General features: G+C 37.8%; 2 protein-coding genes and 1 long non-coding RNA gene across 3 annotated transcripts; all 3 read left to right on the top strand.

The window, feature by feature from the left end:
* The first annotated feature begins 2549 nt into the window (after positions 1-2549).
* Positions 2550-4593, top strand: LOC120105487 (probable BOI-related E3 ubiquitin-protein ligase 3). Its single transcript, XM_039118005.1, has 4 exons — positions 2550-3218; positions 3318-3403; positions 3494-3831; positions 3927-4593. Exons 1-4 carry the CDS (start codon positions 3172-3174, stop codon positions 4422-4424), a joined length of 969 nt encoding a protein of 322 aa, XP_038973933.1. The 5' UTR covers positions 2550-3171; the 3' UTR covers positions 4425-4593.
* Positions 4594-9598: 5005 nt separating this feature from the next.
* Positions 9599-16193, top strand: LOC113462677. The gene is made up of 2 exons (XR_003385592.2): positions 9599-9790; positions 15814-16193. It is a non-coding gene; the product is annotated as an uncharacterized LOC113462677 (long non-coding RNA).
* Positions 16194-20383: 4190 nt separating this feature from the next.
* On the top strand, positions 20384-21660 carry LOC103706359 (FCS-Like Zinc finger 1-like). Its single transcript, XM_008790428.4, has 2 exons — positions 20384-20870; positions 21016-21660. Exons 1-2 carry the CDS (start codon positions 20605-20607, stop codon positions 21239-21241), a joined length of 492 nt encoding a protein of 163 aa, XP_008788650.2. The 5' UTR covers positions 20384-20604; the 3' UTR covers positions 21242-21660.
* Positions 21661-25052: the final 3392 nt, after the last annotated feature.

Raw genomic sequence — 25052 nt, 5'->3', positions numbered from 1 at the left:
ACATCATCTAATTAACCATTATAATTCACTAGTTTGTATTTTTTTCCTCTTTTTTCTTCTTCTCAAAATGGCTATATACATATGCAATACAAAATCCAAGTATTATTACCCTACATAGATGTACCTAAACAACAATCATTTATTTAAATCAACATCACCATGGAGAATTAGTATACATTCAATCAAAGTGGTCTAAAATCTTCTCTATTTCCTAAGATAAGGAAGGAAATGAAAAGAGGAAAAAGAATCTACTTAAGTCATTTTTCTAAATCAACTTAACAAAAGCAAAATTGAAAAAAATAAAATCAAAACCTTTCCCCATTAACATATATAAAAGAAATGAAATAAAAAAATTTATAATTTCCTCTCTCTTCATCTTTCTCTCTTCCTTCCAAACTAGAAAAGCTTTTCAAGTGAAAAACTATAAAATCTTTTTTCTTAATTTTTTAAATTAAGCTTCAAGAATAAACCATGATTTATAGTATAATAAAGAGAAGATCAGTTTAGCATCCTTATCCTAAAATTCTAGTCAATTGAGCCTATTTTGTCGTGGAGGAAGTTGAATTGAAGGCATCTATATATTAGGTTAGTTGAGAAGAGGGTAGATCTTGAAAAATTTCTATAAGAACTTTTATTTTACAAAAGAAGAGGAAGATGAAAGGTAAAGCCTTTGATATTTTTTTCCCTTTTTGATGTATCCTTGATTAGATCTAGATGAGGGACATAAATGGTTTTTATTAATATTTTTATATGCAATATAGTCCATATCTCCATGGCCATATCTATCTTCTAAGCTAGTTGCTTAGCCCACATATTGAGCAAATAGGGTATTTCTTATACAGTCCACTTATATAATTCATAGCCAAGATTCAAAGTAAATTATAAAATATAGCTCGCAAAAAACAAAGGTTTCTATATATGACTTGCAACTTTTCACCATGAGTCTCGCTTTCTTTGATTTTTAAAGTATTGAAGCATATGGAACAATCCTACCCAGTTACATATAGAAGGTCATGATGCAGCTCTCTTTGAATCTAGGCAACTTTAACCACCTTAAATAAATTGCAAAGTGGAAGGCTCATAAACTGGCTTAAGCATTAATTGTATTAGCAAACAAATTTAAAGGATATTTTTTAGACAAATTTACAGAATGAATTTAAATTTTCTATTATAATAATTGATTTGAGACTAAAATAATATATTGTTCAAATTTCACCTTCTTATATGCTAGACGTGATATATGGCCCCAATATCCTCTATATATTGGTGTTATCTGAGAATGATTGTGAGCATTCATGATTTGTCCTCATCACATCCTTATTTTTCTTATTTTTTGGCCACCTTCTCTTCTTCATCACAATCTATAAGGATGCGATATCTCTGGCATGTACTCTTTGAAGATTATCAATCCCTCACTAACCTCTACATCTAAGCAGCCTTGTCCAAACCTCCATTTGTTGGCCACTAGTCCTTCATATGCCTTTCCATTTAGCTAGTAATCGTTGATGCCATTTTCATCACAATCTCTGTCAATCAATTCCTTCAAACTTCATTCTCTACCTTAAATGCCATCATCATTTGTGTGTGTGTGTGTGTGCACAACTCTATTTTGGAGGATAGCAATGTGGTAGTAGAGGGGCATATGGTGATTGTGATAAAGGTAGCAAATTACCTGTGGTATAATAATCAATTGTGATAGAAATAATTTTTGATGCCCATTGTTCAAGCTCGTAGGAAGAAGATAGAAACATAGAGATATTAGTTTCATTCATAGTCATATATATGGCTTAGATATTATTCAAAGTTAATATAATTTAAACTCAAACCTCTTGTATCGAATAGGATGTAGTCATGTAGATGACTTAGAAAATATCATAAATTTAGCCAAATTTCATTGGTTTCGTATTTTAGAACTTTAACACAGTGCACCAAACAATACTCTAAAAAAAAAAAGTCTACGATGTTAATGCTGCCTAACTCAAATTTGTTTCAAAATTGTAATTAATAATTACGGACCCAACAAACACAAGTATTAATTTATTGCCTTTTAACTTATTAATGCATACTTAACGACTTACGGCTTTAATTGTTATATAGTTGTTGGCCATGAAGAAAATATAACATCTTATTAGCAAATGTGTAAACGTTTCTCCTATTCTAGTGTAGAGAACTCTCTATAGAATATAGCCATGCAACATGACAGGAAAATAATGATTACAAGATTGCTTGTCATACATCATCTAATTAACCATTATAATTCACTAGTTCCTATCTTTCTTCCTCCCTTTTTTTCTTCTTCTCAAAATGGCTATATATATATATATACAACGTAAGATCTAAGTAACATTACCCTCCATAGATGGACCCCAAACAACAATCATTTATTTTAATTCAACATCACCATGGAGAATTAGTACATATCCAATCAAGCATACTAAAACCTTCTCTATTTTCTAAGATAAGGAAGGAAATGAAAAAGGGAGAGCTGTTGGCTATCCTTGAACCAACCTGCCAAACTTAAGGAGTTATTTTTCTAATTAAAAAAATACAAAATAAAAGCTCACTGTACAAGGAAAAGATATTCATTTATAAAATAACGAGGAGGAAGTCAATACCAAGAACAGAATCCTCCATATTTCTCGGGCTTGTGTGTCGCCACCAACCCACACTATGATGCACCCATTTCAAATCATTCTCCCCATTTCTTTTCACCTCCTATTCTATTATTTATTTCATCAATATTCACTAATTAAGACTAAATCTAAAACCCCAATTCAGGAAAAACCATTGATTAGCTTAACAAACAAAAAAAAAAAGGCGCATGCGTGATGGCTTTAAGGCGTTGGGAGCAAGTGGAAGGAAAGGCCCGACTCCGAGCCGCGCCTTCCATCCCTGTGCGCCCGAGAGAACCGAGTGGTCTTGAGAAAGAGAGAGAGAGAGTAAGAAGGCCATCTTTGGACTGATTCGTTCGTTTCGAGCGCATCTCTCTCTGTCCATCACTTTGCTCGCTGTGGGTTTCGCTCCCCTGGTGACACCGAATTCGGACGAGTAGGCGAGAGAAACCAAGAGCCCAAGACGCTCTCTTTTGGCCCTGCCTTCCCATCTGTTCCTTCTTTTCTTCTATCTCGCTCTTCGAGGAATCCACCTCTCTCCTCTTCTTTCTCCTCCTCCATGGCTGTTCAAGCCCAGTACCCGTCCAACGCTCTGATTTTAAACCGGTGAGTCTTTGTTTCTTCTTCTCCTGTATATGTGTTTCTTGGTTCTTTTTCCAAAAAGTTCGGTTTTTTATGCAACTATGGCTGTGAGGACGCGTGCAGAAGCGAGCAGGAGCGGAAGAGCATGGAGTTTTCCCAAGCGCCTACTGGGTTCCGGGACCAATCCGGCGTGTTCTTCTCCAATGGAGGTTGGTTCGGCCTCGTCTCTCTCCTTCTTTTCTTTTGAAAGGTTTCTCTTTTATTGTTTTCTTAAACGAGATGGCTTTGTTTGGTGGCAGCGAGTGGGAATCCACGGAAGCGGGGAAGGGAAGCGGCGCCCATTCTAATGGAGAGCTCGGCGCAGGGGAACTCCATTAATGATCTCCTCTCGCTGCAACCGCCGCCCGCTGCGTCGCTCTCTGCCCCGACGGTGATAAGCCTCGCCCAGCTCCAAGCTCGTCCTCCTCCTCTCGTCTCCACCGGCCTCCGGCTCGCCTTCGAAGACCAGCACCAGCTTCAGAACCATAACCAGGCCAATCCCCTGCTTTCGGCCTCGCTCTTCCCTGTTCTCTCCGATGACCTCGCCCTCCAACTCAACCAACACCAGGACGAATTCGACCGGTTCCTCCGCGCCCACGTAAGCTTTGTCTCTCCTCTTTAACCGGTTCTCCTTTTCGTTGGCTTTTCACTCTGTGGAAATTAGCTAAAGGTAGCTCATTTTTCTCACGGCAGGGAGAGCATCTCCGCCGGACGCTGGCGGAGAAGCGGCAGCGGCACTGCCGGGCTTTGCTGTGCGCGGCCGATGAGGCGGCAGCGCGGAGGTTGAGGGAGAAGGAGGCGGAGGTGGAGCAGGCGGTTAGGCGCGCGGCCGAGCTCGAGGAGCGCCTCGCCCGCCTAAAGGCGGAATCTTTGGCGTGGCAGGCCAAGGCTATGGCCGACCAGGCCACGGCCCTTGCCCTCCACGCCCAGCTCCAGCAGGCCCAGGCCGCGGCGGCAGAAGAGAGGGAGGGCGAGTGCCGCGACTCGCCGGCGGAGGACGCCGAGTCGGCCCACGTCGATCCGGACCGGGCGCCGCCGGCGGCATGCCGGTCGTGCCGGTCGGCGCTGGCTTCGGTGGTCGTCCTTCCATGCCGCCACCTCTGCCTCTGCACCGACTGCAGCGACGCCGCCCCGCCCTGCCCCGTCTGCCGCTGCGCCACCACCGGAAGCCTCCCCGTCTTCTTCTCGTAATAAACGAGACCACCCCCGCCTCCTTATCATCACAGTCCATAACCCATCACTTGCCGTCAAAAATTACCGACAAAAAATAATAAAAAATTGAGAAATTTAGAATAGGCTAGACCTTAGAGAGTACCAGTGAAGAAGACCGAAGAAAATCCCTCTTTTTTTTTTTTGAAAAATTGCCTTTTTGTTGAATTTGGAAAATTCGTTTTAATTGAAGAGAGGATCCATGTATTTATTTTGGTCGCATTTATTTGGTGCTACCTTACGTGGTTGGACGGCATTAAGTGTGCATGCGGGCCTCGTGGGAGGTGAGCGGACCCATACCGTTCTGTTGGTACGCTCACGGCCTTTCGACCGTTTCCAGCGTCCGCTTACGTGGGGTGCAGTTAAGATACCGTGCACCGCTGACGTACCACCGCCTCGCGCTCCCCGTGCGCTTGGTCGATGGCGGTCCGTCCGATCGCTATGATACGACCAGATCCGCGGTACCGGACATCTTCCGCTTAAAATACAAAATTACACGATCTAGCAAATAGTTTTGTGCATGGAAGTGTGTGTGTGATGACGGCAATGGATTTGTCTTGCTTGCAATTGTCATGCAAAGAGAAGAACAAAAAAAAAAAAAAAGAGAAGAACAAAAGGTGAGAACTGAGAAGAAGGCTGGTCGCAGTTTAGCATATATACTAGCTTCCAAAAGGTGGTGCTCGTGGGTTTGATTACATATTCAGCTTGTTCTGGAAAAGATTTCAAGCATATCCGTTTATGATATACGCGCAGGTGACGCAGTTTCAACCTTTCAAGCATACATGCATCTTGAATTGCATGTTGGAGTGTAGTTTACCAGTCTAAAATGGTTTGGCTGCACATCTACGACTACTTGCTTATCCATAAAGCTTACACAAATGTTGTGTTTGTTATCACAAACAAGCCCCACAAAGCATGTTTAGTGATTTGCAGATACCTGTCCATACACCAAAATATGGTATACTTGCATGTTATGTTATGAAAAGAGTAAATGGTAAGAAAACTTATCGGTTGAGACGTGTTGTCACTGTCCTTAAGAATAGATCGTGCCCCTCGGAAAATGAATCTTGGTGTAGCATACACTTGCAAATGCAGTAGAGGAGTATGAAGAGGAAGATATGTTAATCCTCTGATCTAATAAGGTCTAAAAAGAGAAGAAAAAGTTCGGATCGGATCTACCAATATTACCTTGGGCCTCCATTGGACTACTTACTTTCTTTGCTTCACTAAATTAAAAAGGTTGAAGACTACATAAAGACCAGCTGAGCTTCATTTCTTTCTAATGTGGGACTAAAGAAAGTATAAGAAAGGTAGGCTTGGAATTTGGAAATACTCTAACATGTCAGCACTAAATCATTGCTCATATTGGAATAATTAGGCTGTTCGTTGCTTAGGTCCTGGATCCACCCAAAAACCTAACTCTATTAAAGTGTTGGGTGCGAGTCAACCACATGTACTCAAGTAGATCATGACCAGCCTACGTTACTTTTCACGAGGGAATGAAGCTTTTCCGCAATGAAAGGAAGAAATATAGCGGCGACTTCTTGGACGGGCCAACCCCGAAAGGTCGACCCTCCACCTTATGGAGAAAAGAGACATCAATGGTCAGCCGGACCTAACATTAATTCTCCCAAGCAAAAGGTCCAAAAGATAGATGTTAGCTACCGCACGAGCAATGCGACTAGTCTTTAAGATGCTACCCAAGTTTCTAGGTGGACAACCATATAAACTTCGTGTCAAAGGCAAGGAGAATTAAAAACTTATAGATGCATCACATATTTCTCATTGCTGAGTTGACATTACAATCTTTAGGAAGATGCTTGGTGAATGGCTTTTTCTTGACAATCAGGCATGACCTAGGTGATGATAACTACCCCTTATTTGCTTGGAATGGGGCAAGGTTTACTACTTCATGATTAATTCAAATATTGGTAGGTTGCGACATGACATGTAGGTGAAGGCTTGTGAAGCTATTTTATGTTTGAGACCGACATTTTAAACTTAATTACTACAAAGACATACAGATGGCAATAATATTGCAACCATTAGGTTTTTCATCGGCTGTAGCTCTTGTGGCGTCTCTCTCGAAAATTGAAGTCGTGAACTATCGTTGTTTCTTCTAAAATCTCAGAGGCATGTGGCAAGCTGGCTATAATTTACGAAATATCAGCAACATGATGTTACCATCTGATTGTATCTAAAACCTATATGCAAACTGAAAATTAAATTAATCAAGCATGAGATGACCATATAATTATGACAGAATTTGCTAGTCATGCATCCATCATGTTAGAGAATTATGATTTTTCATGAAGTGGTGCTAGCATTGCAAGCTCACCTAAAATATATCTACGTCACCTAGTATTGTGCTTAGCTATCCTCTTTAGGTTGACAATTGTAGTCAGCAAAGAAAAATTACATGTATCCTAAAAGTAATGAGTCGAGTAAAATTTGTTATGAACACCAAATAATTGGTGATCTGTGTGCCTTTTCATTACAAAGTGGAGATATTTTATTGGAACCGCATGTTCTATCCCTTGCCCTATTGTGAATTTAATATGAAAGCTAATTGCCTGCCAAATTATGCCAGGACAGATGGAACAAATAAATCATGGTTTTCTCATGAAGACCTTTCTAGTGTGACAGAGTATATTCTTAAGGAAGACAAATATAATCTTGTTGTTAGTTTTTTTTTTTTTGAAATAACTTTTGGACTTCATATTATTAGTTACTATTTTATAAAAGGCACCTTGCCAAATGCTTCTTAATATATAGCAACTAAATAGATTTTTTTTTAAACAAAAAATTCACCAAAACATATTATTTTTGAATTTTAGACATTTTCAATTGTGTAAATCTCATACTATTGGCTATCTCTAATGCCAATAACATTTTACTGACTTCGAATCATTGAATAATTCGCAAATATCTAACATTTAATGCATGTGCTTTCTCTTTTTTGTACAATGCATACAGATAGATACATGCATACATCAATCTATGATGATCAAATATCAGATAAGTTTTAACAGTTTATTGAGGGGTCTCCACCGAGGAACCAACTTAGTTTTATCCCATGGCAATCGCCTGAACCCCAGGAGATTCAATGGCTTCCATGAATCACATCAAGACTGTCAAAAATTCATGGGAATTATTTCCATCAGAATGTGTCAAATAATCTTCGGGTAATGTCTTAAGAGGTGAATATTTTCTGGACTCGTTTAATCGGCTAAAGGTGACTGAGACAAGAAAGGAGTGCTAGTTATATCCGTTGATATCATATATATAATTTATCTGAAAAACAAATATTGCAAATTTTCATTGCTGCATGCTTCATAGTGTTTCGTTCAGAGCCATGAAATGCCTAGAAGCCAATATATATCAAGACTACTGGAAAAACGGAGTTATTGGATTGTGGAAATAGTCCTCTAAGGCCACTTATTCAGTCTCGGTAGTCCAAACCATGGGGCCCCGGTTGCAAGGCGGCAAGAGTAGTAAATTACGTGCTTCCATTGGTATTTAAGTCTCCCACGCTCTTTTGATTCGTGGAAAGCATTTTTCCTTCTAGAAATATGATTTCTGAGAAGCATATTTCTAAGAAGAGAATACCTGAAAAAGTACTTTTGGCATGTTTGGCTGACTATGGAAAAATGACAGATTTTCAGAGTGCTTATGTTTGGTTGATCATCCACTTTTCTGAAAAAATTATGTGTAATTTCTATTATACCCTTAATCAAAATTAGGTCTTTAATGTTGAAGGGCTTTTTTGAGAAAAAATAAAAATGGAATGATTTTCGTCTCATGAAAAAAGAACTTTTCCATGTTTCTCATGGAAAAAACTTTCTCATGAAATATAGAAATCATATTTCCATGGGAATACAACTTTTCCGTATCTCTTCTTTGAAAATTCCACCCAAACAAGAGGCATCTCATTACTTTTTCGTTGACCACATTTTTCCCCCTTCTTTTTCCACGAACCAAACAAGCCCTCAGAGAATCTTCTATTTCCTGATACATACATATACATATACATACAGCATACATACATATATAATACCAATTTTATTTATTTATTTATCCTTCAATTAAGAAATAAAAACTAATGTTATGTTAGAATATGTTTGGGTATTTATACTTGACTCTTAGTACATCTTTTCAATTTTGTGTCTGTTATTGTTATGTATTTAACTATCAATTATTCTTCATGATTTAATTGTTATAGCATCTATTGCATGTTAAAGTTCTCAAAAGTCTGAGTTATTTATCTTGATTTTAACTCTTTTTAAGATGTGATATTTGATACGTGATGTTAGCCTAACCCAACCTCCACCCAACTCGAATCTGATACGTATATTTATTATCAATAGATCAATTATAAAGCAAAAGTTAGATTCCAAATCTCTACCTGTACTGTTATGTATTCATTTAAACTCTGGACTCGGGCTGGTCCAATAGCACCCAACTCCATCCAGTGTCGTTGGCATCAATGTATTCACTGCACCATCTTCCTCTAAATGTAAGGCATCAATGGTATAGTATGGATCGGGCTGGAACTATTTATGCGCCTGGCTTGGCTTCAAGTAAAGTAATCAGAAACCAGCCCAAAGTAGGATTTGTTATCCGAGATAGATCTGAAATCGGATCAGATACTAGTATATCTACATTCATATTTATTTTGTTTGATGAATACATATACGGATACATATTAGTACATTCGTATTTGTTTTAAATTGATATAGATATAAATCGGATACTAAAAGTATGAATATAAATATAAATATAAATCGAATAATTAAATTTTATGATCATATAATTAAATATATTACTAAGTAAATGATAAATCAAATTAATAGTGATTATTTATATTTTTTAAAGGTTTAGAAGTGCTACATGAAATTAGATAGAGTTATAAATAGAATCGGTATTCGGATACTGATTGAATAGTTGTTTACCCATATTTATATTTATTTTTTTTTATAAGTATGAATATAAATATAGATATTAATTGAATGTTTTAATTTTTATTCATTTGGATACAAAATAGATATATTATTCACACTCAAGCGATATGATCAAATTGGGCCAAAATTATTCTGGGCCGATCCAGACGCATTCATATCGGGGAAAATTACATCCAAGTCCAGGTTTAGGTTCGGCGAAAGGAAAACCATGAGAGAAGTTTACATTTATAAGACTAGGTTTAGATTTGGAGACGGAAACAGAGGGGGAGAGAGAGAGGAGACGACGAGATGATCTACAGGAAGTGGTCGCTGCTATCGTCGACGATGGTGATCTGGGGAGGGGTCGCCTCCCTTTGCCTCGCCGACGTCTTCCTCTTCGGCGGAAAGGTACACCTTCTCCACTTCCCCCTCGCAAAGGCCCCCACCTTTCGATGCTCTTTTTCGCTTTTTCCCTACTGGATACCGATCGGCTTCGCGTAATCTCTTCTATCTCAAAGATATATTTTGTGTAATGCGGAGTTCTGGCTTGTCTGACCGGTAACCTCAGTTGCATTAGGTATTTCTGCCTGCGGTTTTTTATTATTTGGAGATCTATTAATTTATCTATTTCTCGATTTTTACGGTTTTGGATGGATTTACAAATCGGAAATGTAAAAAAAAAAAAAAAAATTGAAAAATTGGTGAAATCTCAGAATTCCTTATCGCCGTCTAATAAATCAGGAATTGAAACCATCTTGATGTAGTCAAGTTGTTTTTTTCCCCTTTCTCCTGACTGCGCTGCTGCATCTAAATCTTGTTCTTCAGGATCTGTAGAATTTTCTTGTCCGCGGTTTTGCATTGATGTGGGTTTTGTTTTACTTGGTTAAAAAAGGGTTTTTTTGGTTTGGGCTCGGATAAATCTTGTATTAGCTCTAGTGGGTTGAGGATCGACATGGTACTTTTTTTTTCCTTAAAAAATGGTGGGTACACCACCACTGTAGGGTTTGAACCCTCGCGCTCTCCAAGATGGAGAGGGGTGCCAAGCAGCTGATCTAAGAGATTGATAGACAGCTACTGAAACATAAGGATTTGTGAAAAGAGAGGCAGAGGATCTTAGAATACAAAATTATTGAGGAAGTGCATAACAATTGAGAATTATTGCACTCATGGAGTAATACTTGTAGCCTTGGCTTTGAATCGACGTGATAAGGTTTGTGTCCGCTGTGTTTCGGGAGAAGACATAGGAACAGATCTACAGTCTTTGGGGTGCTTGCCATTCATGGAGGAATAATTGAAAGTTCACCAAAGGGAACTTGCAGCAAGCTGGGTTTGCATGCACACAAGGCATAGAAGAAGTTCATCTAAGATTTCTGATAGGCATAGTTTTTAATAACTTTTGAGATTTTATTCTATTGGTTGGCATAGAGTATGTTAGTTAGGAATTAGATGCTATGGCGACAGCATTGAGGAGATTTATGAGATAGGCCTTGACAAAGTGAGGACTAATACCAAGGATGAGGAATGAAGGAAGCAACAGATGTTTACTGAATGCATAATGTGTTCAAGATGGTTCACTTTTATATCATAAAAATTAGTTATTGATGATGAATGGTGATGTTTATCATGTAGAAATAAAAGAGGAGTATGGCTATTCACTTATCTCTTATATTGCTGATTCTTATAATCTTGGTTGCTAAAATTGGTAGTAGGTATGGTTGTGGGTTCGGAGAAATGAACAATTTAAAAACTCTCAAAGGAAGTGTTTATGAAGTACATACACACTTGAATATTAGAGGAGTTTCTGGAGTAAGTTTGTTACCTTAAGTAGAAAATTCTTGCTACTAACATCATGATTACTTTGAGTTAGATGAGTTTTTACTGTTTGTAAGTGTTGATTTCCCTATACGCCTTAATTAACAGCTTAAGAAGGTTTTGCCTTATAAAACTGTTCGGGCATATAATCAGTGCTTCGCACTTAGTTTAATGACTAGCAGTCATCTGAGAAGGATGTGGGGGCCCAGTGGTCAATACAATGAATACTGTTGTTCAAGTTCCTCTAAACCTCTCATATGGTAAGTTGAAGTAGCAGCTCCCAAGGTTAACAAATAAGGCTGGTTTCTACTCCAAAAGAGGAAGCTAGGATGCTTATAAATATAAGGTTATAGTAATCTTAATTTTTTACCATGATATTAGCTTATTGTTGCTGCATGTTCTAGCAGATGTAAGTATTTTCTTTGGCACGAGTGATTCCCCTATACCTTGGATGAATGAGTCCCCAAATAGTCCCAATTGTAATTAGCTCAGTTCTAGTAATCAAGGTCTTCTCTTCCCACCTTGTTTTCAAGCCCTAATTGTGTGCTATCAAAATGGTGTTAGAGCAGTCTTTCCTATAGATCATGAATCAAGTTAGAGTGGCTGCTCACTTCAATAACATTGTACCATTGATTATTGATGTTGAACTCACACTACAAACTTACATATGGAAAAAATCATGATGGATTTGTTTCGACCCGTATATCTAAAAGCAATCAATTCCCTTCCAAATCAAGTCTGACCACTACAATTGTGATTGGTTCAACAGCCACTTGAGAGGGATGTGGAAGCCCAGTGGAATGTTTTCATTTTTCCTCTGAACACCGGATGGTCAAGAGACTGAGCAGCTCCATGGCTCAAGTTGGTTAATAAATCGGTTGGTTTCTACTAGGAAATAGCAGTCTAAGGCACTTATAAAGGTAATAACACAAACATGACTTAGATGGTTGTAATCGCAAGTGTTTTCAATTGTACTGGCTTACTATTGCTACTAGTTATAGCAAGATTAAGTGAGTCCCCAAATCATTCTTCTAAGCTCTTTTAATCCCACTAGTAATCAACTGAAGTGTTTCTTTTTCAAGCTCAAATGGTGTATTGTAGCTTATTGACTAACATAAAATAGGTCAAATTCTTCATTATAAGTTTACATGAGGGTAGATAAGTTTTGCCAATACCTAGAGCTACTCGAAGATAAGTTTACGTGAGGGAAGCTGATGCTAAGTCCGAGCTCCTAGAGGAAGTATTCATGGTCAGCATCCACAAAAAAGATGAATGGAGGATTTTTTGTACCAGAATCAGTTATTTAACTATGCCTATTATACCTTGAATGAGAACAAGGAGTGATTGGTCTTTTGAATTGAAAAATTGATGATGACCTATTAATTTAAAATTTGATGCTGATCCTTTATCAGGTTGTTGTCTTCTCCCAGATGATTTGATAAAATGAAGACATGTCTTTTACATGTGGTCGATAACGTGTGAGAACAGAACCTGTGGTTCTTCCTACTGAAAGACTAATCAACACCTGCATTAAGGGCCAGCTGTAGGTCATTTTATATTCATATTGGATTAACAAGCGAGAGATTTTTGCCTTTTCTGAGGTTGAGTGAACAAGATAGAGTTTTGAAGTGTCATTGTCAGTAATATTTGAATGCAGTAGTTTTTAAACAACCAAGACATAGAATCAGATTTTAGTGTTCAAAATGTTAGATCATTGTGATCACTATATCACACGATCTGTTTAGCAGGTCTTGAAAAGGGTGAGGTGGATGGCCTAGACCTATATGATAAATTGAATGTTGGATTTACACAGTCATGTCACCTCCTCCTCTCCTGGTATCCTGGTATTGAATATCAAATTTCAGTTAGACAACGGAAGGTAGGTCTGATCTGTTTCTGCAAATTCTAACGGAATTGCATCCATTTGCTGGAGTTGGTCTTCAAACCAAAAGGTAATCATATGGATAAGAAATCTGTAAATTGCTGGAAATCAAGGAACTTATTAACAGTTTGTCCCTGAATATGAAATTATTCTCCATAAGTATCCCGTTATGTTCGTTGGTTAGGTCTCATAGATGATACTTGGTTCAGCTACAAGGTTTCAAAACTATGATTGATGCAAGGTGCAATCTTTGATATAAGTATAACAATAGGGCTAGAAAATGCCATGCAAGATGGTATTGGAGGCGGTTCATCTTCAGAAATTAATTTATCAGATTAATAGTGGCAAGATCAAAGAACAAAACAATATCAAAATGGGTCTCCTTACTTACAGGTTGAACCAAGAGTACACTTTCCTAAAGCTACTGCAACAAATGTTGCATTCTGATGGAGGAAAAAAAATCTATGTTTACTATCTCCCATTGAGAAGGGGGGAATGGTGGAAGGACTGTCTGCCAGCTGGTGCACAATGATCATAATGGCTGTTCCTGGAGTACAAAAAAGAATGCAGATACTGACAAAGAAGCAGGTTATGACATTGTATTTATTATCGGTGGTCAGTTATCCTGGCAGAGTAATCAAGAATCACCAATGAATCATAAGAAACTCTGTTGGATATGTACCAACATTCACATAGCTAATCTGACCATAGATGTGGGAAATGGGAAAAAAAAGCGATACATGTGGAGAAGTCAAATCACTAGATGCTGGGAAACAGTATAAGTTGGCACAACTGAATGACATTGAGAGGCTCATAGTCAAGACTCCAATTCCTTCTTGATTTTTCAATATTGTTTTGATAATGTCATGTGAATTTCTAGAGGACTGTGTTGTCAGACTTCTGGGAGAATGTAACGTTATGTTTTATTATTTGGGTAGTAAGGAAAGGTAGCAATTGGAAACCAAAATCAAAGAATAATAGTGATTACATCTTTGGGTTGGGGGAACTATTCATTTGCCTTCAATAATAGCAGATTTAAACAACAATTTTATGACAAAGGAAAGGCAGTAAAAGAAGTTCCTATGCTACTAGGATTTTGTTAATGTTGTGTGCTGGCGATTTAATGAAAGGACGTTATGGAAGCGAATTTAGAGAATGGTTTGTTTAGCAGTATTTCTCTATGATTTCTTTAGTCTGGAAAAGAAAGATATTCTTTAGAATATTTTCTTTTATCTAGTTGCACCACTCAAGTGCACTTTCCTGTTGAATATGATCATCCATAAGCTGCATGGGACATTATTGGGAAGAATCTTCTTTTTCTTGCTTGAAAACACATTTGTAGCTTGTCCTTAATTCAAACAACAAAACATGATGCACTAGACAAGGGGAAAGATCAAAATTTAAGATATTGAAGCTGTTGGGTCTTCTGCATTAAGTGAATTAATCAAATGGATATTATTATAGACATAATTTGTAATAATCAGTGGGACTGGACCTGATGGTCTAATACTTTTCTTGACGATGGATCTCTCTCTCTCTCTCTCTCTCTCTCTCTCTCTCTCTCTTCCTCATGACCCTTCTGAAGATAAAAGGAAGTCTATTAAATCTGCATTTGAAACCATTATCATACCAATATCTTTCTGACTAATTAAAAGTACCTTTGGGAATTGCCAAATTGACAAAAAATTATGATATTGGTTTGCAGAGTCATGCAGGTTAATCTGGCTAGCTTGAAGAGCTTAGCTGTATGAGGGGCAGCTATAGATTAATTGTCAGAACTGTGAATTTGATGACTATCAACCATCTTTTACCACTGCGTCTTCATATTTGGACCTGTGGCATGTATCCTGATGGACATGCTTGCAGTCGGTTTATTCCCCAAATATTGAGCTCCTCATAGCTTGGAAGAATGTCACAGTCATCAAAACACTGCTATTATTGTGTGATCTGCATACTGCGATGTAAATAAAATAGGCTATAGTAATGGCCTACCCGAGTCACCATCTTGGTGAACATAGCTAGGTCTCTTCGTGGTTTCTCCATTTGTTTATCCATATTGACCCTACCCTCTCTAATGAGCTCTAAAATCTATATTCAACAAAGATCCAGTTGGTGATACATAGTCCTGGTCTCTGGATCCCAAGAAGCCCCCTTCCTAGTAAATGTGCAAAGCTAATTTTTATGATGTCTACCACAGAGAAACGAGAATGGTAGATACTGGTGGTCTCATTTAAATCTGCAGGTGCAATTCTATATGTTGGCACTTGTAGAGTGGATGCGGCTGGTAGTTTGCTGCATGAGAAGGTTGAAAAATGGTGATTCCCCAATAATGCTATATGCTAGGATGACAAACTATATGAACCTTTCTGCTTGTTCTTGGCCAAATGGTATGCCCAGTGTAGTCAACGGGAACCAGGAGTTTAACTGGTCGGACCACATTTGAGAGAATTGGGGTGATGGGCAACTTATATCAACAAAGTACCTTCATAGTTCATGTCAAGCTTATCCATTTCGCTTTACAGGACTTAACCTGGCAAGATTGTATATTGTGTCTCCTAGGTATTTTTGAGTCTTGCTTCTCTGGTTAATGGGGGATGTAGATAATTTTTTCTTTACCCTTTTTCCTATGTGGATGTAGATAGCGATGCAGCAGCGAACTTAATATTTAGTGTTTATAATGCGATTTATTTTTTTCAATGGCAAAAGAAAAATTCTTACATCGTCATGGAATTTGCAGGAGAAATTTCAGGAGTACCTGTGTCGTGAAGGTGAGAAGCTCCGGCAACAGGATCGGGTCATGATGGCTGAAAGGAGCCAAGCGAAGATGGGTTGAGAGAAGAGAAGGTTGGATGAGTGCGAAAACAGTTGTATTTCCTCTTTAAATCCTTTTGTCAAGCCGGACTCTTGGCCATGAAGGTGTACGTTCAATAATTGTTGCATTAATGACTCTGTGTAACTTTGTTTTTTCAAAAAATGGCAAACATGGAGGCTCTGGATGCTCAAACCATGCAATGGCAGGACAGTTGTTGAAGTTGTCGAGTCCATGCTAGAAGAAACAAAGAAATAAAGACTTGTGCTCATTGTCTATCTGGTGAAAGAAGTTATTTTTCCATATCATTAGGGAAACAATTTGTGCTGCTTAGATGTCCTTTTTCAACTTCTAAAGTTAAAAAATTATACTTTCTAGCAATATGAAGTGTCTGGTTGCATCAGTAAGTTCTTTTACGAGAAGCAATTTTAATACGTTTGGGAAGGCAACATAATCTTGCAGGTGAAGGCAACATCTGGAAAGGAAATGATCAAAATATCTTGCTGGTGAGATGACCAGTAATAAATAGCATTGTTTTTCTTTCAAGAGTCACTTAAATAAAAATAAATAGCTGGGATTGAAAGGCGGCTTGGTTTGGGCATTATTCTTATGCTGAAGTAATTCCAATTTTTGTTTGATTTGTATAATAATTACTAGATACATGATGGCTTCATACCAGGAATTGTCTAAGATTGCGCTTCTTAAGAATATAATAATTGCGCATGATAGAAGCAAGTTTGACTAATATAATCAATTATTTTATATCTTTATCTTCGCGAACTGAAAAAGCTATTTGGCAAAATTTAAGACTTATTACAAGTCTTATGTGCTTCATTTTTGAACCAAATCCTGCTCTAGATGCTCATATGGTTTCAGAGGGACTCTGCATAGTTATTGTTTTCTCTGGTTATAAAACTTGGTTATAAAACTAAAATGAGCGAAAGAATCCACATGCAACTTTTTTTTTTCTATGTAGTGCCCGCATCAAACTCAAACAGGAATCCTAATTGCATAAATGTATTTTTTTCCCCCCAAAATTTGAGAGAACATTTAGCACAAGAAATTCTCGTCCTTGGATTTGGTCCAATGTTGTCGCAAGGGAAATGGAGTGTTTCATGGGGACTGGACCAATTTACAAGAGTTGCTCTATTTTTTTGGTTTTTTCTTTTCTTTTCTTTTCTTTTTTTTTGTCTCATCTCATCATAGTTGTATTACTAATGTTTTACTTAAGACTACTAATACATGAGAAGAGAGAACAAAATATGTTAAAAATGAAAAAAATGAAACATCTAGAAGTTAGAATTCTTGAATTCCTAAATCAGAGAATTCGAGAGGGAACACGGGTTTGGTAACACTCTCCTGCTCCTTTGATCGTTTCCTTTGTTTTATTTCTTATCCACATGCATTGTATACGAGATTAAGTCATACGTCTTATACGCTTTTCTTCAAAGAAATGGCAAATACCATGGGCTTCAAAGGAATCATTTCGCCAACTCCTCATGGTGTTGATGCGACTTGTGATTTTGACAACTTTGTAGTTGGTCATGTTCAATCATCAAACCACCGCTATAGTACAAAACTAATGAAGTTGCTGCAAAGTGAAGTCACGAAGCAATTATTTTTTAAAAATATATCTAGGAGATTTTGCAGAAAGAAAAATTGAATTTTCATATTTATCAAAATAGTTTTTTTTTTTGCAGAATAATTTAGTTCCAGATTTGCCCATAATTATCACATACCCGTTTTACCACTCAAGTAGAAAGTCTTTTCGAAAATGAAACTAAAAAATTAATATATCTTTTCTGAATACCCTTGCTTAAAAACTCGAACTTAGAAAGGAAAAGAATATTTATAAATTAGTCTCCTAATAAACAAGCTGCAAAGAATGATATTTAATTTTTCCCTCATAGGGGCAAAATAGTTAGAATAAATGACCGATTTCATCTCTTTTCCTTGTAGGAAGAGAGTAAATACTTACAAAATAAGAGTGTTATCAATGTTCATGAAGTGATTTATAGTTTTTACCAATTCAACCTCTACTTAAAAAATTAGTGGATGCCCATCTATTTTTCCATAATTTCTATGCACCTTTAACATATATTTGCATATTAGTTTTGCTTTGCATATGATTGTTTTTTGCACTAGGATCTTTTATTAGCTACCATTTTCGTTAATGACAACTATGATTTTATTAGATTATTCATATTTTACTTCTTACATAAGCATAAATTACCTCCACTAGTATAGTCACATCAATAGATATATATTGCAATATTTTATATTACACGAAATTATTCTTGTCATCGATGATAAAGGCAAATGCGTAGTAATTCAATTAAATTCGGATAAATCACTAAAAATTACAAATTTTTAAATATCTTTGTTGCAAATATATTATGTTAATGTTACATTCACTCTTTTTTTTGCCAAAAATACTTAATACAACCACTTTTTTGGTAAATCAAATCCATTAAACCAATTGAGTATAAAATATATTATATTTTACATTTTTTGTGTAAATATATATTATTAATATTATGTAATAATAGAATCTTGACCGATTAGTAATGCATGCAGTTCTAATTATTGAAACAATCGTATCAAGAATTCTGACAGCAACTGCAACCATTAGAGCACTACTAATGCTTCTACCAAAAGCATCTTCCTTTTATGTATGCTGCCGTCAAAATTGATCTTAAGGTTTAATGAACCCATTTTGCTTGCTTTTTCTAACCCTACCTTAATCCAATCTCCCACATTTCCACAGCAGGGCGTGACTTTGGGTGCCGGCCTGCCCCGGTAATTGGTTTTTTTTTGGCACGTGAGTGGCTTTTCCTTTGTTTTTACTTGTTTGATATGATTGCTTGTCGCCACACGTGAGTCAGCATGGGACCCACCCTCATGGCAAACCGCGTCCTGCGAAGCGGGTGGAAAGTGTGCAGTGACGTAACGGACTCATGCGCGGTTGGTTTCGGTCGCGGAGGTCCGGATTCGAGGCTTGGGTTGGATTAAACTACGGGGATGCCACTAATCTCAACCCCAATGATACCCGGCCTGGAGATTCCCCCGTGCAGAGATTCCAATAGCTTGGATTAGTAAAAATTTGCCGAGGTCACGAGATTCCAATGTGCAGAGGATCTGCTTGAGGGTGGGGAGAGGGCAAAATGTTCGACCCATACCTTCTCCTCATCTCATTTCTTCATCTTTCAATAACTCAGACGATGGTCTTTGTCCGAGCTTAGACCTTAATTTTTTTAGTGCACTTATATATGCATATATACATGCATACATATATGTATATACACACATATCAATTGCTTGATATGGATACAAATTGATGTCTCGATCATGATGTAAATATATTGTGAGAGTTAGCACAAAAGAAAAGGAGCTATAATATTATTTATTTAACAAAATAACCATTTGCATATGACTTGAAAGAGGTTTAAGGAGTGGGAGATAATTCTAGGAAAACTGGCTTGCGGGTAATTAATAACTAAACAAATTTTTTTTAATCTTATCCGAATTTAATCCAGTTAACTTAGTTTTATTATCTGCATAAGGGTTTCTAGTAATGATTTATAGCTCTTATTATATCTAAAAATATAATAAGTTATTTTAAATTTATTTTTATTACTTTTGGTGTCCGACTATTCATACTAAGGAAGTGCAGTGATAACCGTTGCAATCAGAAAAAAAATAAAATATCAGAAAAAGAGATCCACCATATGATCTACCATCTAAACATGTCAGTCAGTTCTCCTCCGGTATGAATAGTTTTAACTCAACCTGATACACAGAGATATTTCTAAAATTATTATAATATTTACTATTGAAAACCGATACATATCCCAATCTTAGGAGCAACTAAAAGTTATTGCATTGTTAGCACGCCTCCGAGAGAATTGGTGTGATTTATGGCATCAGTAAATAATTATGGTATAAAATATCTATCTCCTCATGGTACATAGTATCGCACAACATACTTTTGATATTTTCCGAAAGTAGTTAATTTGGAACGGAGCTAAGATTCCATTGTAGTGCCCCAAATTCAAAATGCGCGGGCGTCAATTAAATGTTGGAACTGGATATTTTTTATTTGGTTTGTCCAGTAAAGTCGTCATCTGGTCCGCCAGTACTGAGGTAGCATTGAAATGTGGGGCAACCCACGAGTCGAAAAGGGTATAAATAAGGATGGCCATCCCGTCTACCCGCATCGAATATTTTCTGGTGAAAGGAGAGCCTAGTGGGGGCTGCTACATGGGCGGGGTTTCATCTCTCCCCCATTCATTTTAGCCAAAAAATAATAATAATAATAATAATAATAATAATTTGGAAAAAAAAATGTGCCCTCTTAATGGCATTGATGTAGTTGGGAGCAAAAAACATTGGCAAGTCGGACCATCCGCCCTTCGTTTCCAGCAAAAGACGAAGTCTCGCAAACCCGGATGCGGCCAGGTTTTCCCAGCCAGTGGATTTCGCATAAGCTTCCAGCCTCCACCCACAGCTTAAGCAAGCCATGTCCATTACTTCTTTTGTCCCTCTCTCCAACCCACTCCCACTCTTTAGTCTTTATAACCTCTCCCCACCTTCCTTCTTCCCCTTGTCCCAACCACCACCACCTCCACCACCCCTCGAGAAGAAGCAAAAGCCAAAAGCCAAAAGAAATGCTAGCTTTCAAATAAAGGAAGACATCTTCTGCTCTTCTTTGATCTCACCATGGACACCTCCTCCTCCCTCTCATCCTCCTCATCCTTCTCATCATCCCTCAACGCTTCCTCCAGCATTTTTGGTTCCCCCGGCCTTGAAGCGGACGCTAACGCCAACCCCTCCTTCCCCTACACCCCTTCCGCTACCGGGCGGCGGTGGAGGCCCAGGTTCTTCTCCGAGTCCATCTCCGGCAGCGGCGACGCTCACCACTTCCTTGACACCTGCTTTCTGTGCAAGAAGCCCATCGCTGCCTACGACGACGTCTTCATGTACAGGTTAGTGAATGAAATGAATCGATACGACCAGAACAATCCACCTGCAACCGATAACTGCAATATAAAGGTCGAAAGAATTTGATGAGAGTTTATACATTCAGCTGTCGAAGCTAACAATAATTGTTCTTGTTGCTGGTTCTTACAGAGGGGACGAGCCGTTTTGTAGCGAGGAGTGCAGGGAGGAGCAGATCAAGATGGATGAGGCGCTGGAGAATAACCGCAAGAAATTCTCTCCTGCTTCTTCTACTACTTCTTCTTCTATCAGAAACTCTTCTTCTTCGTCCGCATCGTCGACAACGATAAAGCACAAGCCAAGCCTCATCATCGGTCAAAACTCCCACAACGTTCATGCCATGGTTACTGGCTACTAGTAGACGGGACAATGGGAGAGGGAGATAAAGCAAGCTCACATTTTAAGGAAGGGATTCTCCTTTTTCCTTTTTCTTCTTTTTTTTTTTTGGTTTTTCCATGGGGCGAGGGAGCTTTAGTTTGATGTACAGAAGAGTTGGTTCCCTAGGGTTCTCCAGCAGCAGCCCATGCAAGAGGCTTCTCCAACTTCTTTTTTTTAAAAAAAATAAAAGAAAGAAAATTTGGAGCGTGGGTTGGAGTTGTTCATAGTGTTCTTCTATCAGAGGGTGATGGTGGTTTTGTGATGTAAATTTTGCACATCCAAAAGATTTTATGGTGGTTTATTGATGTAAATTTTGCACACCCGAAGGAGGAGTAGTCTATGTTGGGTTTGTTTGGATGGATGCCAAGAGAACGTCCGGGAAAATGAACTTTGTTCCTTGAAATTATGTGGGTCCAGTTGCTTGGTTTTTCAGGACAAAAATGCAATATAATACAGTAGGAAGTTCTTTTTCCTTTTGGATTCCTGAGAGAGAGAATTTCTTTGAGGCTTCTCCTTCTCCTGCTATGATCTGTTTCTCCTTTTCTGAAGCTAAAAACCTCAGACCAAGATCACATATATAATTCCAGAATATTGAGAGTTTGCAAAGATGATTATAGCCAGATAACCTCAATTAAGTCTCCCTGCATTGAACGCTCGCTGATCCTCTCCAAAGTGACTATAGACCAGGTCTCGCATGCACTCCTCCTATGATTAATTCGCACTGTAGGAGGAATCGCCACTTCATGGTCTATCAGTCATTTGCTTGGAATTGGATCACTATGACAGATGTAAATTCTAGTTATAAATGTAGGGAACAAGCAGTAGATGGAGTGGTTGAGCTAATGACAAGCCCATTCATGGTGACAGCAGAAGAACTCTAAGAGCCGCTCCACTTCTCGTGTATCTACTGGTCTTAACATTTCCTTTTCTCACAAATTAACCGTTCAGCCTTTGAGAATTAAACTCAGTTCGGTAGTTGACTTCCTGCGGCAGAACTAATCTCATCTAATTTCTACGGATGATGTTTAAATTAAGATAGCTTCACCCACTTGTTATAGTGTATTATTTTCCTCATCAAATGGCAGAAAACTTATCATAGTGCTATGAGTTTTATAAACTATTTCCTCAATTTGTTATCAAATTCTTTTTTTTCAAAGTTGATGAGGCTCGGGAGTTGTCTCCAAGTGTCGCGATTGTTTTCTTGGTTTCCAATCACCTTTTTGGTATATAGCGTGCCACCAATCCATAGATGCGACAAAACCGTGGGATCGGCTACGTGGTTAATTTCTCCTTTGGATGCCAAATCTTATCTCGAGACCAACAGGGATCGGCCGTGCATCTCGTGATTGCTTTGGATGCTTCTTCAGACCGCAGTGAAGTTGTCACCCTGCGAGCTTGTCATCTTGCAGCAGATAAATATAATGCCTAAAGGCTGACAACATCACTCGATGACAAAATCCAAGATAATATTTGATGACATGATTTTCTTACTTGGCAGGGAAATGGAATGGATTTGGCAGATGCTCTCTCTCTCTCTCTCTCTCTCTCTCTCTCTCTCACTCACTCACTCACTCACTCACACTGTAATTTTGAGGGGAGAATGGGCAGGTCCATCATTGGTTTATGAGATCGGTGCAAACAAAGTACAATCCGTAGGTTAGAGTCGGGGAAATGGAGAGGAGGTAACGAGAAACGGAAAACAGGGTTAGCATCTGGGGACTCGGTACATTACCGGTCCAAACTAATAAATACATATGTTTTTTTTTTCTATTAGCCAATATAGAGTTATAATAATCTCCTCACCTAATCCACAAATAATATAATAATCTCGTGACATTTAGCTATCCCAATTGAAGAATTTCACAATTTTTTTTAAAAAAATAGAGAGAAAGAATTTGTGGAAATGAACAAAAAAAAGGCAAACTTGGAATATAAATAGTAGTATATTTGGAGCTAAAGAAAAAAAATCTAGCAGACTTATTAGAAGTTCTTAAAAAACCAAAAAATAGTAATCTTTTAAAAAATATATTTTCACTTGTTTATTCAAAGAAGAGAGAGAGAGAGAGAGAGGGGGGGGGGGCGCTAGAATAATGAAAAAAAATCATCATCGTTCAATATTATACAGCATGCCAAGAGAAAAGCACAAATATTTGAGGTTTTTAATAATTTGAAGGATATTATTATTACATGCCTGCAGGAGTCATGATAATATTTTTTTATTAAAAAAAATTACAGAGACATCCATCCTAGTTTAGGCTATTTACACTTATAACTCAAAAGTTTAAAAATATTAACTAGCTACTAAAATTTTAAATTCATCTATTTTCCTTACAAAAAGTTATCATATGAGGATCATCTAATAACTAAGCTTTTGTAAAATTTCAGAACGCTGCTCTACATTTTGAGAAAGTGGAATAATAAAGGCCACTTTTTGTAGTGCGCAAGTCAGAGTGAACTTCTTCTTCTGTTCTGCGAATCTACAAGCCATAGTTGTCGAGCAGCCAGCTAAAAGTGAGAAACGTGATGACTTGATGTCCCTGGCGAAAATAGTGGCTACTACTTTTTTGCTTTTTCAAAAAAAAAGGGTTGGGCTAGACCAAATGACTCGGCCAACAAGAGCTGTTGAAGACTTTTGCTTATCAAGTGACTCATATTTTGGTGTGAATTAAAAGAGAAGGGGGAGAAGAGCTACATCGGCAGAGCGCTTCGAGATCCATGTAATGGATGACTAATAGAGGACTGAGTGCTTTAAGATATGTACAAATAGAAAGATAATAAAAGACGAATTGCTCTAAAATCTATGCAGGTGGATGGATGATAGAAAATTGAGTACTTTGAGATCCATGTAGGCATGTAAATAACAAAGAATGGATTGTTTTGAGATCTGTACAGACGGATGAACGATAGAGAATAGAACTCTTTGAGATCTATGTAGGAGGATGGATGATAGAGGATGGAGCACTTTAAGATCTATGCACGGATGAATGATAGATGAAGTGCTTTGAGATCTGTGTGCGGGAGAATGATAGAAGATGGAGTACTTTGAGATCTCTTCAGGTAGATGGATGATAGAGAATGGGTTACTTTGAGATCTGTGTCGCTGATGGATGAAAGAAGTAGAGCATTTTGAGATTTGTGCAGACGGATGGATGATAGAGGATGGAGTGCTTTGAGACTTATGTAGATAGATGATGAAAGAGGACGTAGCACTTGAAGATTTTTGTATGTGGATGGATGATAGAAAATGGGGTACTTTGAGTTCTATACAAGTGTATGAATGGTAGATGGAACGTTTTGAGATTTAGGTAGGCAGATAGATGACAGAAGATGAAGTGCATTGAGATATATATATGGATGAATGATAGATGATAAAAGATAGAGTACTTTGATATATGTACAAGTGGATGAATGGTAGATGATAGAGCATTTTGAGATCTATGCAGGTGGATAAATGATAGAGGATTGAGCATTTTAAGATTTATGCAAGTGGATGAATCATAGAGGATAGAATGCTTTAAGATTACGTGAAAGCTATGATCGACCTCTCTGAAATATTGGTATTTTGATCAATGATGTCAAGACCTGAATGGATGGTTGGGTCACCTTGCAACGAAAATAAGTTTTGGTGGCAAATTGAAACTTTTAAACTTTTAAAATCTTAAGTATAACTAGCCCAAATCTGAAGGGGTATCTCTGTAATTTTCTTTTTAAATATCAGTTGCCTAATAAAAGCCTTCGTTCTCCCACTACAATGGTGGGACGGTAACATGGAAATTTTACATTCGAGGAAT

The sequence above is a fragment of the Phoenix dactylifera genome, unplaced genomic scaffold (assembly GCF_009389715.1).
Source record: "Phoenix dactylifera cultivar Barhee BC4 unplaced genomic scaffold, palm_55x_up_171113_PBpolish2nd_filt_p 000298F, whole genome shotgun sequence".
Lineage (NCBI taxonomy): Eukaryota > Viridiplantae > Streptophyta > Magnoliopsida > Arecales > Arecaceae > Phoenix > Phoenix dactylifera.
This window is presented reverse-complemented; position numbering and strand designations above follow the sequence as displayed.

Bases quoted from the DNA above. Each gene is read 5' to 3' on its own strand.
- LOC103706359 (XM_008790428.4), top strand. From the start codon at position 20,605: ATGGACACCTCCTCCTCCCTCTCATCCTCCTCATCCTTCTCATCATCC. The intron at 20,871-21,015 runs GTTAGTGAATGA...TGGTTCTTACAG, and splicing joins GACGACGTCTTCATGTACAG to AGGGGACGAGCCGTTTTGTA.
- LOC120105487 (XM_039118005.1), top strand. From the start codon at position 3,172: ATGGCTGTTCAAGCCCAGTACCCGTCCAACGCTCTGATTTTAAACCG. The intron at 3,404-3,493 runs GTTGGTTCGGCC...GTTTGGTGGCAG, and splicing joins CGTGTTCTTCTCCAATGGAG to CGAGTGGGAATCCACGGAAG. The intron at 3,832-3,926 runs GTAAGCTTTGTC...TTCTCACGGCAG, and splicing joins ACCGGTTCCTCCGCGCCCAC to GGAGAGCATCTCCGCCGGAC.